Raw genomic sequence first — 15063 nt, 5'->3', positions numbered from 1 at the left:
AGTCTCTCATCGTAGGGCTTGGTCTGCAGGCCCTTAACCATACGAGTGGCCCTTCTCTGGACCCTCTCCAGGTTATCCGCATCCCTCTTGAATTGCGGCGCCCAGAATTGCACGCAGTACTCCAACTGCGGTCTGACCAGCACCCGATAGAGGGGAAGTATCATCTCCTTGGACCTATTCGTCATGCATCTGCTGATGCACGATAAAGTGCCATTGGCTTTTCTGATGGCTTCGTCACACTGCCGACTCATGTTCATCTTGGAGTCCACTAGGACTCCAAGATCCCTTTCCACTTCCGTGCCACCCAGCAGGTCATTCCCTAGGCTGTAGGTGTGCTGGACATTTTTCCTCCCTAGGTGCAGCACTTTGCATTTCTCCTTGTTGAACTGCATTCTGTTGTTTTCTGCCCACTTGTCCAACCTGTCCAGATCTGCTTGCAGCTGTTCCCTGCCCTCCGGCATGTCCACATCTCCCCATAGCTTTGTGTCATCTGCAAACTTGGACAGAGTACATTTCACTCCCTCGTCCAAGTAGCTTATGAAGACATTAAAGAGTATCAGTCCAAGGACCGAGCCCTGTGGGACCCCACTGCCCACACCCTTGCAGGTCGAAGCTGACCCATCCACCACGACTCTCTGGGTGCGACCCTCCAGCCATGTCTGTGAGGTTACAAAGTGGTTCAGTCTAGCCAGGTTAGACTAACCTGCAAAGATTGAAGCAATTCAGGTTTAGGCTTTTTGAATATCTGTCTCTAGCCCATGTGTCTCCCTTCCTTCTGGGCATACATGTCAAAGGTCAGCTTTTGAGCTCCTGGATATATCCACTCTTCTAAAGTGTGTAGCATTTGCTGCTCCTCATTTACTGTTTCTGTCCCGTCTAATAGTATGTGTTTAGCAATGGTACATCCTTCCAAGTGCTACTGCTATGAAGCCACTTCAGGGCCCATGTTTCCATATTTAGCTTCCTCACCAGGAATAATTTGTAATTGTCATTTACATTTTAGAAAAAAAAATTGCTCATAAAACTAATTCTTTTTTTTAGGGATTTCAGATTTACTTTAGATGTGATTTTATTTTATTAACATATGCAATAAAATACAAAAAAAAACTAGTTAGGTCATAAACTCTGTATCATGTGTAGTGGCTTTGTAACTGATTAATTTAATTCCTGATTCTCAGTAGTATAAGACAGGAGAATTGGGCCTAGTGTGTATCACTTCATGTACTAAAAGCAGTGGATTTGCTATGAGTCCTTAAGCAACATTTCATAGCTACCAGTCATGCTATTTAAAGTGAGTTCTATGTTGAGGACTTAATTTGCAGATTAGACAACATTATATATAGTATCTGATACTTAGAACCTGTTTAAAGTCAATGTTGTTCCCACCCCAAATATATTACATTTTCCTTTTTTTCATTCCAGTTTGCTTTTCCTTTGCTTATGATGTTGCCAAGCACTTTTTGGGGCCTAAATATCCTTCTCAGTTTTTACATCTACTTCTCTGTTTGTCTGTAGTTTGAAGGATGGTTGTTGGAACCGGAAATATTTTGATGAGTTCAGAGCCAGCCTTAGGAAAAATGGTGCCCAGGGCAAACTTGTATTTTGGGCTCCCTCTCCTTACAAGTCAATGGCGATGCTGCAGGCAGACGCAGAGGCAGGTGGGTAGGGGCCTCATCTGCTCATACATGTGTATGCGTATTTGGTGCATGGAAGCCATGGCACCCTGGGCAGTCAGGGGGGGGGGGAGCACAGCACCCTGGGCAGTCACCCACATAGATTTAATAGATTTCATAGACGTTAGTGCTGGAAGGGATCTCAGAAGATCATCGAGTCCAGCCCCCTGCCCCAGGGGCAAGAAGTCAGCTGGGGTCATAGGATCCCAGGAAGAAAAACATCCAAGTTTCTCTTGAAGGCGTTCAAAGTAGGTGCTTGAACCACCTCCAGTGGCAGGCCATTCCAGACCTCCGGGGCTCAGACAGTAAAGAAGTTCTTTCTTATGTCCAGCCTGAAACAGTCTTGCAGGAGTTTATAACCATTCGACCTTGTAATCCCATGGGGTGCTCTACTGAACAAATGTTCCCCCAGATCCTGGTGAACACCCTTCATAAACTTATAGGTGGACACCAGATCACCCCTGAGCCTGCGCTTTTCCAGTCTGAAGAGTCCCATGACTCTCAGCCTCTCATCGTAAGGTCTGTTTTCCTGACCCCTGATCATGCACATGGCTCTCCTCTGCCCCCTCTCAAGCTTCTTCACATCCTTTTTGAATTGTGGAGCCCAAAACTGGATGCAGTACTCCAGCTGCGGCCTCACCAAGGCCGAGTACAATGGGAGAATGATGTCCTGGGATTTGCTTGACAAGCATCTATGGATGCAAGCCAGTGTTTTGACTGCTTTACTAACTGCAGCATCACACTGAAGGCTCATGTTCCTCTTGTGGTCAGTCATGATCCCCAAGTCCTTTTTGTGCGTAGTTCTAGCCAGCATAGCACTGCTGAGCCTATAAGCATGCTGTGGGTTTTTCCTCCCAAGGTGGAGAACCTTTTCGGTGTTAAATGCCATGAGGTTCTCATCTGCCCATTTCTTGAGCCTGTCAAGGTCAGCCTGGATTGCCCTCCTGTCCTCAGGTGTGGACGCTTTACCCCAAAGTTTGGTGATGTCGGCGAACTTGGCCAGTCCACTTCTGACTCCAATGTCCACATCATTAATGAAGAGGTTGAACAAAATAGATCCAAGGGCAGAGCCTTGAGGGACCCCACTGGTCACAGGGCACCATGACGATTGACTTCCATCAACCACCCCTTAGGAAAGCTCTGAGTGAGTTACTGAATGATATGTAGTCAGATGTTACAGCGATGAGGGCATGATTGTAATATCTAAGCACTTCAGAGTCATCAACTATTTCCTCTATAATGCCATATATTATGACAAGTATAGCTTTAAGAAAGGGATGCTGAACCTGGCTCATTCTGTGTGTATCACTGTCCCTCTCAAGGTGAGGAATATTAGTTACTGAATGGTAAAAGGCTGGATATCTAATACATTCATTTTCTTTTCAGTGCTTACAGGTGTTACGAGCAGGGAAGAGGTGATTTGATTTCTTTTCTGCCACATAGAAAGTGGAGCAAAATTAAAGCTGCTGGACCCTGCCTATTGACACTGTTTCTATTATGCGCCAGGGTAGGCAAATGTCTGTCACGGATTATTTAAATTAGATTTAGATTTAGTTTATCCTGCCATGGGGCAGGAAAGTGGACTAACTGACCTCTGCTTTCTCTATTTTTTATGATTTCTGTGATCTCAAGGAAATATCCGTTTTGTCTTCATGTCAATTTCTGCTTTAATGGTTAGGAGTGATATGACTTTATATGGTCTCTGAGCTACTTATGACATCTTTTTTAATAACAAAAAAGTGATTTACTATATCTAGCAAAGATGTTAATATGAAACTGAAGATAACTTGATTTTATTTTAATGATCGAGTTTGTCAGTATTGTATCTTAATTCTTAACTAAGCCATTTTCACTTGTAAACCACTGCTTTTGAGAATATATATCACTGCTTAAATGGGCTATTTTAAGCTTTCAGCTTGACAAATGCCTGCAGGGCAGGTAATAACTATAGTTAAAACAGAATATAGTTATAATATGCCCTTCAGATGAGTTTTAAAATGAAATGCCATTTCTCGAGTTGAAGAAGTTAAAATCTAAAGATATCTTGAGTAGGTTATTATCCTTGATAGTTTGTGCTAAGTCCCTAAAGAAAATACCATATTGCTAAGCAGCTGTATATTATACACATTTTTTTTCTTGTAATTGTTCAATTGTCTTTATGATTTGTGACTAATGGAAAAAGGCAGTTAACACACATTGTCCTTTTGGGAATCAACAACTGCAGTTCACAGCAATGCCTAACCTATGGAGGAAAAACATTTTACTTAAGTGTACCTCTTTCTTTTACTGAATCATATACTAGATTCTGGACATGATAGGGTAGTGTTCTGATCTGTAATAAAAATTTTCTTCATGGCCAAGAAGGACCTTTGATAATAACAAAAGTCATGGTTCTTCTATGGAAATGACAGGATGTATAGTATTGAGCCCAGCTTTGCAGAAGCACCCAAAAGAGTGAATCATTCAACCTACTGTACAGTAGAGAACCAAGTTTTTTCAGTTGCTGACTTCAAGTAGCCTCTAGAGAGGGGCGTCTTAACAATTTTGCAGGAAAGATACCCTTCTTCCTACAGTCCCAAAACACCTCTGTCAGCACCTACCTCAGCTGCTTAGGCTTTGGTCTAGAATCTAGACTCTAGATAAAGAGTTTATCTAATAGTTCTAATAGAAATGCTTGGTTTCTGTAGGCATGCATGTCACGAAACCAGACATGAACATGTCACAAAACCAGTTTGTGGCTCACCATCCTTTCCTATTTGTTCTGAAACATAACCTAAGTGGTAAGGTTATTAAATTTAGGTACTGTTGGGACTTTTTAAAGGGATACCTGTTAGACCCAAAGGATTGGTTTTGGAAATAGGAAAAAATGCAGAAACTAATAATAATGCAAATCTCTGTGCACTGACTGCAACCCACACATGATGGCTGGTTGTACTATACATGAAAATATGAAATTTCTGATTACAAATAATGAAATTAAACAGCACAATTTATGGCTATTGTCTAAAGTAAATGAAAAGCAGGAAGGTAGCAAAATAAATGCGCAACAAAAATTATATTCTTAAAGTTTGTTTCATTTTAATAATCTTAAAGATTATTAGAAAGGAAGGGGCTGGTTTCAATTTGAAGCTGTCTTTTTATTTCATATATATTCATGTACTCTAGTCAAATTTTGACCATTCTTTGTATTCACTTTGTATTTTAATGTATTTTTCTGGAACTCTAGGCCATCAGAGCTTAAATTATTGATCTAGTTTAAAATTCTGCAAAATGTCATTATCTGATCTCTGGCCTGTTCCCCATCTGAAAAACAATCATTCTAAGGCAGACATTATATTTTTGACATATTTAACCAGTTAATTATATCTTTAATAGTAACCCAACCACATGTTCAGGCAATTAATGGCACCATAAAACATGAAATAAACTACAAAATGATTACTTATGTTTTGTGGAATACATTTTGTAGCTGGTTTCCTTCTTGCTTTAAATTGAACCTGTGTCAGGGTCCCTGCCATGAAGCCTGGTGCCAGTTGCATGGCAGGGCAAGGCTCTGGGAGCAGTCCCAGGGCAGTGTACTAGACCAGCTGATTGTCTGTCCCAGCCCAGGGACTGCATCACACCTCCAATGTCAGTTCCAGTCCCAGGATTACACTGGAGTCTCCAACTAGCCCCAGCGAAGTCCCAGGGCTGGGGTCTACAATCAGTTGATTGTCAGTCCCAGCCCAGGAATTGCACCAGTTCACTAGGCACCTAGCTTTTTACTTGCCAGTGCAGGGAGAGCCTGGGATCATGAACTTGGGCTCCTCCTGCAATGGCAAATTGCCGATTCCAAAATCATGTGTCCTGCCATGTACATATGACATGACAGGAGGTGTATTGGGAACAGGTCTCATTGCAACATTAAGGAAAAGTGTTCCAGGGGCCTAATGTTTCTGGTAACAAAGAAAAAGTTATGAATGTGAACAGAGGCAGGGTTATCTTTTTACAAGGAGGGTCAGAGCATGTCCCAAGATACACCAATACATATTTGCTATAATATTTATCACAGAATTCAGTTAATCAGTAATATCACTGATTTCACTTTACACTAGTGCAACAAAGAAAATTTGGCCTAAAATAGGCAGAAAGTGCCTCACTCATTTCTTTGAGTATTTAGCTCTTGTGTTTCTAATGACTTCACTCTATATTGTACTATTGGTCACACTAGCAGACTTATAGTGATGAATATAGAATGGGACAAAGAAGGTGTTTTTATCCCCATACATATCAATTATAGAAAAGCACACTGCTACTTTCTTTCTTTCTTTCTTTCACTGTTGCCTAATACCTGAACTTGTTGTCTGAATTCTGCTCCCTTTGTCCCCAAGGTGTAACAACTAGGGGAAGAGAGGCTGATGAGTTTTGCATCCAGAACGTACCAAAGAGCAGAGGGTGTCCAAATGGTGGTCTTCAGTTCCCCCCCACCTCCCCGAAGGAGTGGTTCTGAACACCACAGTTACTTTTATGAATTAAAATATTAGTTACTACCTAATTCAACCCACCATCAATTTGTAAACCTCCTAGTGGTATACCTTTTGGGACATCTACTCTGTGAAAGCAGGATGTTGCCTTAACTTAGAAAGTCTGGACCAGAGGGTCATTTAACAAAATAACTTAATTCAGTCATTTTCACAGAATGAGCTTGGCATCCTTATTTTGACTCCTGGAGATTAATGCAGTTCTTTAGGCATTGGGAACAATAAAGACCCATGTATATTTTTATATAGGTTTTATGGCTAAATCTTTTTTTAAAAAGTATTTTCATAGTTTCATAGTTGGCAGCATTGGAAGGGACCTAAGCAGATCATCAAGTCCAACCCCCTGCCATGGGCAGGAAAGGATGCTGGGGTCAAATGACCCCAACTAGGTGGCTGTCTAGCTTCCTTTTGAAGACCCCCAGGGTAGGAGCGAGCACCACTTCCCTTAACCAAAGTTGGTTCCAGCTCCTAGCCGCCCTGACTGTGAGGTAGTGGCTCCTGATATCTAGCCTGAATCTACTCTCAGTCAACTTATAGCTGTTGTTCCTTGTTACCCCTGGTAGTGCTCAGGGGAACAGGGACTCTCCCATTGCCTGCTGGTCCCCCTTGTCAAGTTTATAGGTGACCACCAGATCCCCTCTCAGCATTCTCTTGTGGAGGCTGAACCGGTTCAGATCCCGTAGCCTCTTCTCATAGGGCCTGCCCTGCTGCCCCCTAATCATGCGAGTAGCTCTCCTCTGGACCCTCTCGATGCTATCCACATCCCTCCTGAAGTGCGGCACCCAGAACTGGATGCAGCACTCCAACTGTGGCCTGACCAATGTCACATAGAGGGGGAGGATCACCTCCTTGGACCTGCTCGTGATGCATCTATGGATGCATGACAAGGTATGGTTAGCCTTCCTGACTGCATCCCCACATTGGCGGCCCATGTTCATTTTGGAATCAATAGTGACAGCAAGATCCTTTTCTGCCTCTGTGCTGATGAAAACGGAGTTCCCCAGCATGTAGGTATGCTGCTGGTTCTTCCTCCCCAGGTGCAATACCTTGCACTTATCTGTATTGAAGCCCATCCATTCTCATCCGCTCATTCTCTGTAACCTGTAGAGATCTAGTTGTAGCCTGTCCCTCTCTTCTAGCGTGCTCACTTTTCCCCACATCTTAGTGTCATCTGTGAACTTGAACAAGGTGCTTTTCACCCCCTTGTCCAAATCGCCGATGAAGATATTGAACAGTGCAGGCCCTAGGACCAAGCCCTGGGGAACCCCACTGCGCACATCTCTCCAGGTCAAAAATGACTCATCCACCACCACTCTCTGGGTGTGGCCCTCCAGCCAATTTGTGACCCATCTGACTATGTAGGCATCGACACCACAGTTGCCTAATTTTTTAATGAGATTGGGGTGAGAGACAGTGTCGAAGGCCTTCCTAAAGTCCAAAAAGACTACATCCACTGCAATACCTGCATCCAAGGCTTTTGTGACCTGGTCATAGAAGGCAACCAGGTTGGTTTGACAGGAGCTGCCTCTAATGAACCCATGTTGATTGCCCCTAAGTATAATCTCCCCTGCGGGCCCCTTGCAGATGTGGTCCTGGATAATTTTCTCAAGGAGCTTCTCCAGAACCAAGCTAAGACTAATGGGCCTATAGTTTCCTGGGTCCTCTTTCCTCCCTGTTTCAAAAATGGCGACCACATTGGCCCTTTTCCAGTCCTCTGGCACATCGCCACAGCACCATGAGTGCTCGTAAAGCTGTGCCGGGGTCCTGCAATGTCCTCTGCCAATTCCCTAAGTACTCTGGGGTGGAGATCATCAGGGCCTGCTGATTTAAACACGTCTAGTCCCTCCAGAAATTCCCTGACTAGGTCCTCACTGACCCTGGGCCTGTCTGCGCCTCCCCTAGGTCCATCCGGAATCCCAGTGGGGGGATGCCCCGATCCCTGCTCATAAAAATGGAAGCAAAGAATCTGTTAAAGAGATTAGCTTTGTCATCTGGTGTTACCACCAGATTACCAACCATGTCCTGCAGAGGCCCCACATTAATTGATACCTTCTTTTTACCCACTATTTATTTAAAAAAGGACTTCTTGTTATCTTTGATCCAGGTTGCTAGTCCCAGTTCCATCTCTGCCTTAGCCTTCCTAACAGCCCCCCTACAATCTTGAGCCAAGGAGGTATAATCCTTCTTGGTGATGGTCCCTCCCTTCCATTGGGTGTATGCCTCCTTTTTGGCTTTGAGACATTCGTGGATTCTCTTGGTAAGCCATGGGGGCTTTTGAGCACTCTTGCCCCTTTGATCTGTGTGGGGATTGTCACCCTTTGGGCCTAGAGGATTGTGTCCTTAAGGAATGACCACTCTTCTTGGACCTCCAACTCCCCTCCCCTCCGGGACCTCAGTGCCTCCCCGACTACTCTCCTTACCTCATTGAAATCCAGCCTCCTGAAGTCCAGGACTACTGCCTTGCTGCAGGCCTTTGACACCCTGCTCTGGATGGTGAATTCCAGTAGGCAATGATTGCTATCGCCCAGGTGGTTGAGCACCTGCAGTCTTCTCACCAGGTCATTGCCTGTAGCCAGGACCAGGTCCAACAAGGCATTTCCCCTGGTGGGACTGTGCACCTCCTGGGTTACATGGAGGTCCTGTAACTTGGCTAGGAACCTACGTGAGCACTCAGACTTGGCTGACTGCTCTCCCAGCAGATGTCTGGGTAGTTTAGGTCACCCATGATGACCACGTCCCTTGATTTAACTGCCTCCGTGAGCTGACCTGAGAATTCCTGGTCCAGCTCTTTTCCCTGGTTAGGTGGCCTGTAGTAGACCCCCACCGTTAGACCCCTTTCCCCCTGACCCCCTTGTATTCTGACCTAGAGCACCTCAGTCTGCCCCTCCTTTGACCCAGTGCTGTTTGCTGAGGATGTGTACTGCCCTTTGACGTAGAGCGCCACACCCCCACCTTTCCTCCCTGTTGTATCCTGCCTATGCAGCCTATAGCCCTTGATGTTCACCGCCCAGTCGTGCGTTGAATTCCACCAAGTTTCAGTGAGCCCCACTATGTCTGGGTTTGTGTTAGCTAGCAGGAGGGCAGGTTCCTCCTGCTTGTTCCCCATCCTACAAGCATTAGTATAGAGGAGAGGCATTTAAGGCCTCCTGAGGGTGTATGCACCTCCCCACCCAATCCCAGGACTGTCTGGGCCCCTGTCTCTTATCTGGGTATTTCTTGTGCTCTTGGGCTGTTCTTGTGGGTGTCTCTTGGTTCGGTGCTCCGTAGCTCCCTTGGTCCTCTTCCTCCCCCTCTCCTGACATGCCTAGTTTAAAGCCCGCCGGAGGAGATCAGCCAACCTGAAAGAGAGCACACGCTTACCTTTGAGGGAGAGGCGAAGCCTATCCCACCCGAGCGTGTCTCTTGTTCTGAAGTCGTGGGTCGTGGTCCAGAAAGCTGAAGCCCATTGCGAGACACCATTCCCGAAGCTGCAAGTTGACATTCCAGATTCAGGTCTCATGGAGTCTTCCAAACGCACTCACTGGAAGGACCAATGAGAAGACCACCTGTGCCCCTATCTCCTTCAGCTTGCCCCCCAGAGCTTGGTAGTCCTTCATCAGGCAATCTGGACTGCTCCTGGCTGCATCATCTTAAATCACTTTTCTTTTTGGAATATCCTAAGTTCAAAAAGTCTCAGACTCTATAAATCCTGTAGTCACCAGGATCCTCCAGACATCTCTTAGGACATCTTCTTTCATTAGCATTTCAGCTTTAGTCACCTTCCAGCCTTCTTGTTTTTCCTTCTTCCTGTTCCTTATAATTATGAAAACAAATAAACACAGAAATAATGTAGGGAGAAAAGTGCACAAGTTCCCCAAATCTTCCAAGCATTTGGACTACTTTAATTTAACTATTCAGGTTTGTATTTAAACTTTTAGTATGTAATTCTTTGGCACTAATCTAAATCAGGAGCTCCATGAACTGAAGGGAGTGTGTGGCAGTGACGCAGAGGAAAAAAGTATCTAGATTTGGCTCCTTTGTTTTCTTGCTGCATGACAGCAGTTATGGATCATTTTGTCTTTACAGACCCATCTTATGTCATTCAGCAAATAAGTGTGGGGAAACAAGAAAATCTTCCTGTTTTTGGTTATAATGTTTAACAATGAGTGTTTAATAAAAATCTTGACTGTTTTACGATCTCTGCTGAAATTAAAATGTCAAAACTAAGATACTCCTTTAAATTAGGGCTTAGGATGAATGACAGCTCATTTATGGAAGATGTTAATGGTTGATATAAAAAAGGGAGAAATTACTGTTATTTTTTAAAATGAGCTACAGGGAATCTGCCATAATGAACAGACACTGGAAATCAAAATATGACTTGGGTCTTCCAATGGGCAGATAAAAATGGGCCAAAGTCTGAAAAATAGTTTGGTTGTTCTTAGGACTGAATCCACGTTTGATGAAACATCCTTGCTAGGATGCAGCTACATCCTTTGTCTCAGATATGTCTGAGCATTTTTCCTGGGACTAGATCATGGGTTTTCAACCTATGGTCTGTCAATTTTTTAGGGGTCCACAAATGAAAAATGGTTGAAAACCACTGCACTAGATGATGAGAGAGAGAATGAACAGATATTAATGTATGTGGCAGCGAAGTGCCCCCACAGGCTCTCGAGGGAGAGAAAGGAGGACCCGCAGACCCCAGACCCTAAGAGCAAGCCCCCAGAGGGGCGTACGTACCTGCTGAAGAGCAGCGGGAGCAGGAGCCACATTCGCGGCTGCAGCCGCACAAACCGCCATGTTCCCGGCACGGGGAACAGCTGAGCCTATCCCAGCAGCCGTAGCAGCTGCGGGAAAGTTTAAAAACACCGGCAGAACAGGAAATCAGGAGAAGCCGCAGAGAGAGAGTACGAGCGGGCTGTTCGTGCTGCGAGCTCAGGCACAGCGAGGAGAGGACCCAGCCTGCGGGTCCCAAGCAGGCAACTTAGATAAGAGCTGTAAGCCTTCTACAGGAGGCAGAGCAGCAGGCAGACAGAGAGTGCAAGCCGAGGCACTCTCTCAGTCTCCTGGAGCGGCTGACGCTCAGGAGGCAGGGGAGCGCCCTGCTGTTGGTAGGAGAGGGGAGACAGCGGGGGCTCCAAGAGGGAGCTGGAATCAGGGGAAGCACCCTCCAGCTCCCCCTAACTCGGAGGAGTATTTCCTATAAAAGAAGAGAAAAGAGAAATCGCTTCCAGAAGGGAGGTAGAACGACCGGGAACTGGGAAACCGGTCTGAGGCCATTATATGAGGTCTGGAAACATCTGGGATGCATCACCCAGCGGTTGGTGTGTGGACGGGGTGTAGGGGAGGCGGAGCCCCGTGGACCACCGCATCAGACGACCGTGAGTAACACCGTCTATCGGGAGGCCCCACCCAGGATAAAGATCTCCACTGTAGACTCCTCTTAAAGTATATGTTTACATCCAAGTCGTGGCAGACAAGTTGAGGGGAGGGGCAACACCCCGATAGACCAGGCAGAGCGGGGCGCAGACTCCACAATGTAGTTCATGCACTTGGAGAAAGTGCTCAGGTACTAAAGTGATAAAGACTGATGTTAGGAGGGGACCATAACCACAACCACTTTCATTAGATACCATCTTCCTGTGCGTGACCGGTGTAGTAACTTTGTTTTAACTCTGGCCCATGTCAAATGACTGAGCTCAGCAAATCTTTCCCAGCACAAACAGTACTGGTAAAGAGCTTTCAAGATCTCCTATAAATCATAGGATCATAGGAAAGTAGGCTTGGAAGGGACTTTGTGAGGTCATCTAGTTCAGCCCTCAGCTCAAAGCAGGATCATTCCAGACTAAACCATCCCAGTCAAGTGTCTCTCTAATAGTGAAAGCAAAGAGCTACAAAAAGAGTTCTGAATATAATTACCATATTTCAGGGTGTATAATTTGAGTTTTGAATCCCAATTTCTGTGTCTTAAAATTAAACTTGACTTATATACCATGCTGCATCAAAAAACGGGACGGGCCTGGGCTTGGTGCTCAGCTGGCATAGCCCCATTCCCTGTGAGTGGTATTGCTGGTGCCACTCACAGGAGATGAGGCTGCACCAGCCAAATGCCAAGCCCAGCTTAGCCCAGCCTCATCCACATCCCTGTCCTTTGTGAATGGTGCTGGGCTCACAGGCAATGGGGCCATGCCAGCTGAGTGCCAAGCCTGGCCCTGTACCCTGTGAGTCTGCTGATGCTGGTTGCAGGGCATGGGACTGGGCTTGATGCTTGGCTGCCAAAGCCTCGTTTCCTGTGAGCGGTGCTGCAGTTGGTGGTCCACAGTGCAGCTCACACCAGCCCCATCCTCTACAAGCCCAGCACCACTGACAGGAATGGGGATGGGGATTGGGGCAGGGCTGGAATTGTGGCAAAAATGTCTCATGATCCCTTATTCTCACTATACAGGGCCTCACAGCTGTACTGTGAGCTGTTTCTTTTTTTCTTCCTGCAGTAGATAAGCAGTGTCATAATAAGAAACAGTCCGGACAAACGCTCGCTTTGTGATAAAACTCAAGGATTCCTGTTGGAACACAAAAATTAATTAATGCTTGCTTTGCACATAAATTTTGCAACCATACTTGTTCAGTGCCCTAGAGTTACACCAAGATACGAGGTTACTAAAAGGCATTAATTTTGCCACAGTTCTGTTTTAAAACTACGCATGTACTAAACTTTGCAGAAAACTGTAACCAAACACAGATTGCTACACTGGAATCTTGTTCATGTTAGCTATAAAAATGAAACTTTGGGTGGGGCTAGGGGTCGACTTTGCTTTGAGCATTGAGCTCCACTCTCGATCTGTTTGCGCAAACAATAAACTCGAGTTGGACCCAGCCTGAGTGTGTGACTCTCTCCTTGAGGTAAATTGGACAAGCCTCCAGGGGCATGAAACTAGCAGTTTGTGCAACAGGCTCAGTGCTCAGCTGGCATGGCCTCATCCCCTGTGGGCAGCACCAGCAGCACCGCTCGCAGGGGATGGGGCCACACCAGCCAAGCACCGAGCTTAGTCCTGTCCCCATCCCCATCCCCTGTGAGCAGCACTGGGCTTGGCACCACTCATAGGGGATAGGGATGGGGCCATGCCAGCCGAGCGCTAAGCCCAGCTCTGACTTATACACCATGCCTATGAAAATCCTTACCTTTCAGATCAGAAAGATGGGGGTAGACCTATACAGCATGAAATGCAGTAATGGTTTCAAGTGTAACCTGTTTTCCAAACAAAATTGTACAACCTCCAATGTGCAACATAAAGGGCGTGTCTAAACAAGGCACTTAACTGTGCAGCAGACTAATTTGCTGTGCAGTAAAGCATCATCATCTACACATACGCAGCAGTTAGGGCTCAGTAGACTGATTTACTGTGCTGCTGGATAGTCCTGTCAGATACAAGTGGTATCTGGCAACACAGTAAGTTACTGTGGTTAAGTGCACATGTAGACAGTGGTGTTGGGATTAGTTTACAGTTGCGTTAATTCCATGTGTTGATGCACTCAAAGTGACCCAGAGTTAGATCAGATATCCAGGTTTTAGTCGTATTGGTCTAGAGAAAAAAGCAATCAGGGCTCATGGTACAGGTAATATCTTTTACTAGACCAATGAGATTTATGCAAAGAAATTTCTTTAATTGCAAGCTTTCAGGCACAAACATCCTTCATCAGGCATCAGAGAAAAGATTGCAAAAGTTGTCCGGGGTAGAAATGAAAGTTCACATTTCATAGGATTTCACAGAGGAGTCTGTGAGCATGTAGGGTGATTTTAGACTCTTTTCCCCTCTTGTACTCGTCTGCCACGACTTGGATTGAATAGGAAAAAAGAAGATCAGTGGGCTTTGATGTTTGGATTGGTAAATACCACCCAGGTGTTAAACACTCAAGTAAGGGTTTATTTTCCACAATAACAGATACAATCACAAGAACCTTGCCAATTCCTTCATTGGCAGGGACATTCAGAGTTACAGATAAGGGAAAATTCTGGTTTGTTGCTTGAAAAGATACTTTGTAACTAAATTACATCCACTGCCAATTATTTCATTAGTGGAGCACGTTTCTCTGCGTCCTTTGTTCACCGCCTGCAGCTTGTGCCTAGAGCAGCCCCCTGCTGCTCTCATTCTGTTTGTTCTGGTATCTTCTTAGCAGACGCTGCTCTGACAGTGCCAGAGACTTGTCCTGATTCCTGTCTCCCTGTGAATTGTCCCAGAGGCACAGACTCTCGTTCAGCTCAGGGCAGAGCCGCTTCCTGGTGCCTCAGTGCTTTCTTGCACTCACTACATGTGGTCCAATCCCCTGGACCGTCGCCCGTCTTGTGTCTGACCTGTTCTCCAGCGTCTCCAGCTCACGGTGCTCTCCAGGATCACAGGTAAGAATCTTTTCCCATTCTTTCCATCCTCCTGGGGTCTCAGTTACCCCCGCACTTGTCCTCCAGTGCCCGAAGGCAATCAGTAAATGTCCCACTGCTGGTTTTATCTCCAGTTTTCGCAGGCTAATTAACTAATCTTCCCCCAGGTGTGAAAACCTTTCCACCTGACAAGGGGCATTCAGGGGTCACTCCTCCCAGAGCTAGACCAAGTAACAGGGCTCCTGTCTGAGTCCCCGTTACAGAGTCAGTAGATGGAAAACTCCTCTGGGCAGGCAGTTCTTAGCTGGTAAGGAGTCTCTCAGCTCTCTTGTGAGGCTCTGTGGTGATGATGTAAATTACCTTGAACAAAGGCAGAAGAAGTATCTCAGGTTAGATCAGTTTGAGAGAGTAACTCCAGATGGATGGCCAACAAGAAAAGGCCTGACACCTGTGGGGGGATGTCGCAGAGAACTTAGGTGCCCTGCTACTTTGAAGAGTGGGAACTGCTAGGGAA

The 15063-nt window shown here is 45.7% G+C and overlaps 1 protein-coding gene across 1 annotated transcript in view; it reads left to right on the top strand.

Moving 5' to 3' along the window:
* The window catches only part of SERPINI2 (serpin family I member 2), a gene marked incomplete at its 5' end in the record, with an annotated part of 46202 nt that overhangs the window by 26425 nt on the left and 4714 nt on the right, over positions 1-15063 (top strand). The window contains 2 exon segments of the mRNA XM_006018739.1: positions 756-762; positions 4382-4453. Of these exon segments, the coding sequence (XP_006018801.1) occupies positions 756-762; positions 4382-4453 (79 nt within the window).

Source organism: Alligator sinensis, unplaced genomic scaffold, assembly GCF_000455745.1.
Source record: "Alligator sinensis unplaced genomic scaffold, ASM45574v1 scaffold787_1, whole genome shotgun sequence".
NCBI classification, from domain to species: Eukaryota; Metazoa; Chordata; order Crocodylia; family Alligatoridae; genus Alligator; species Alligator sinensis.
Note: the sequence above shows the minus strand (reverse complement) of the source record. Positions and strands in the feature narration are given on the sequence as shown.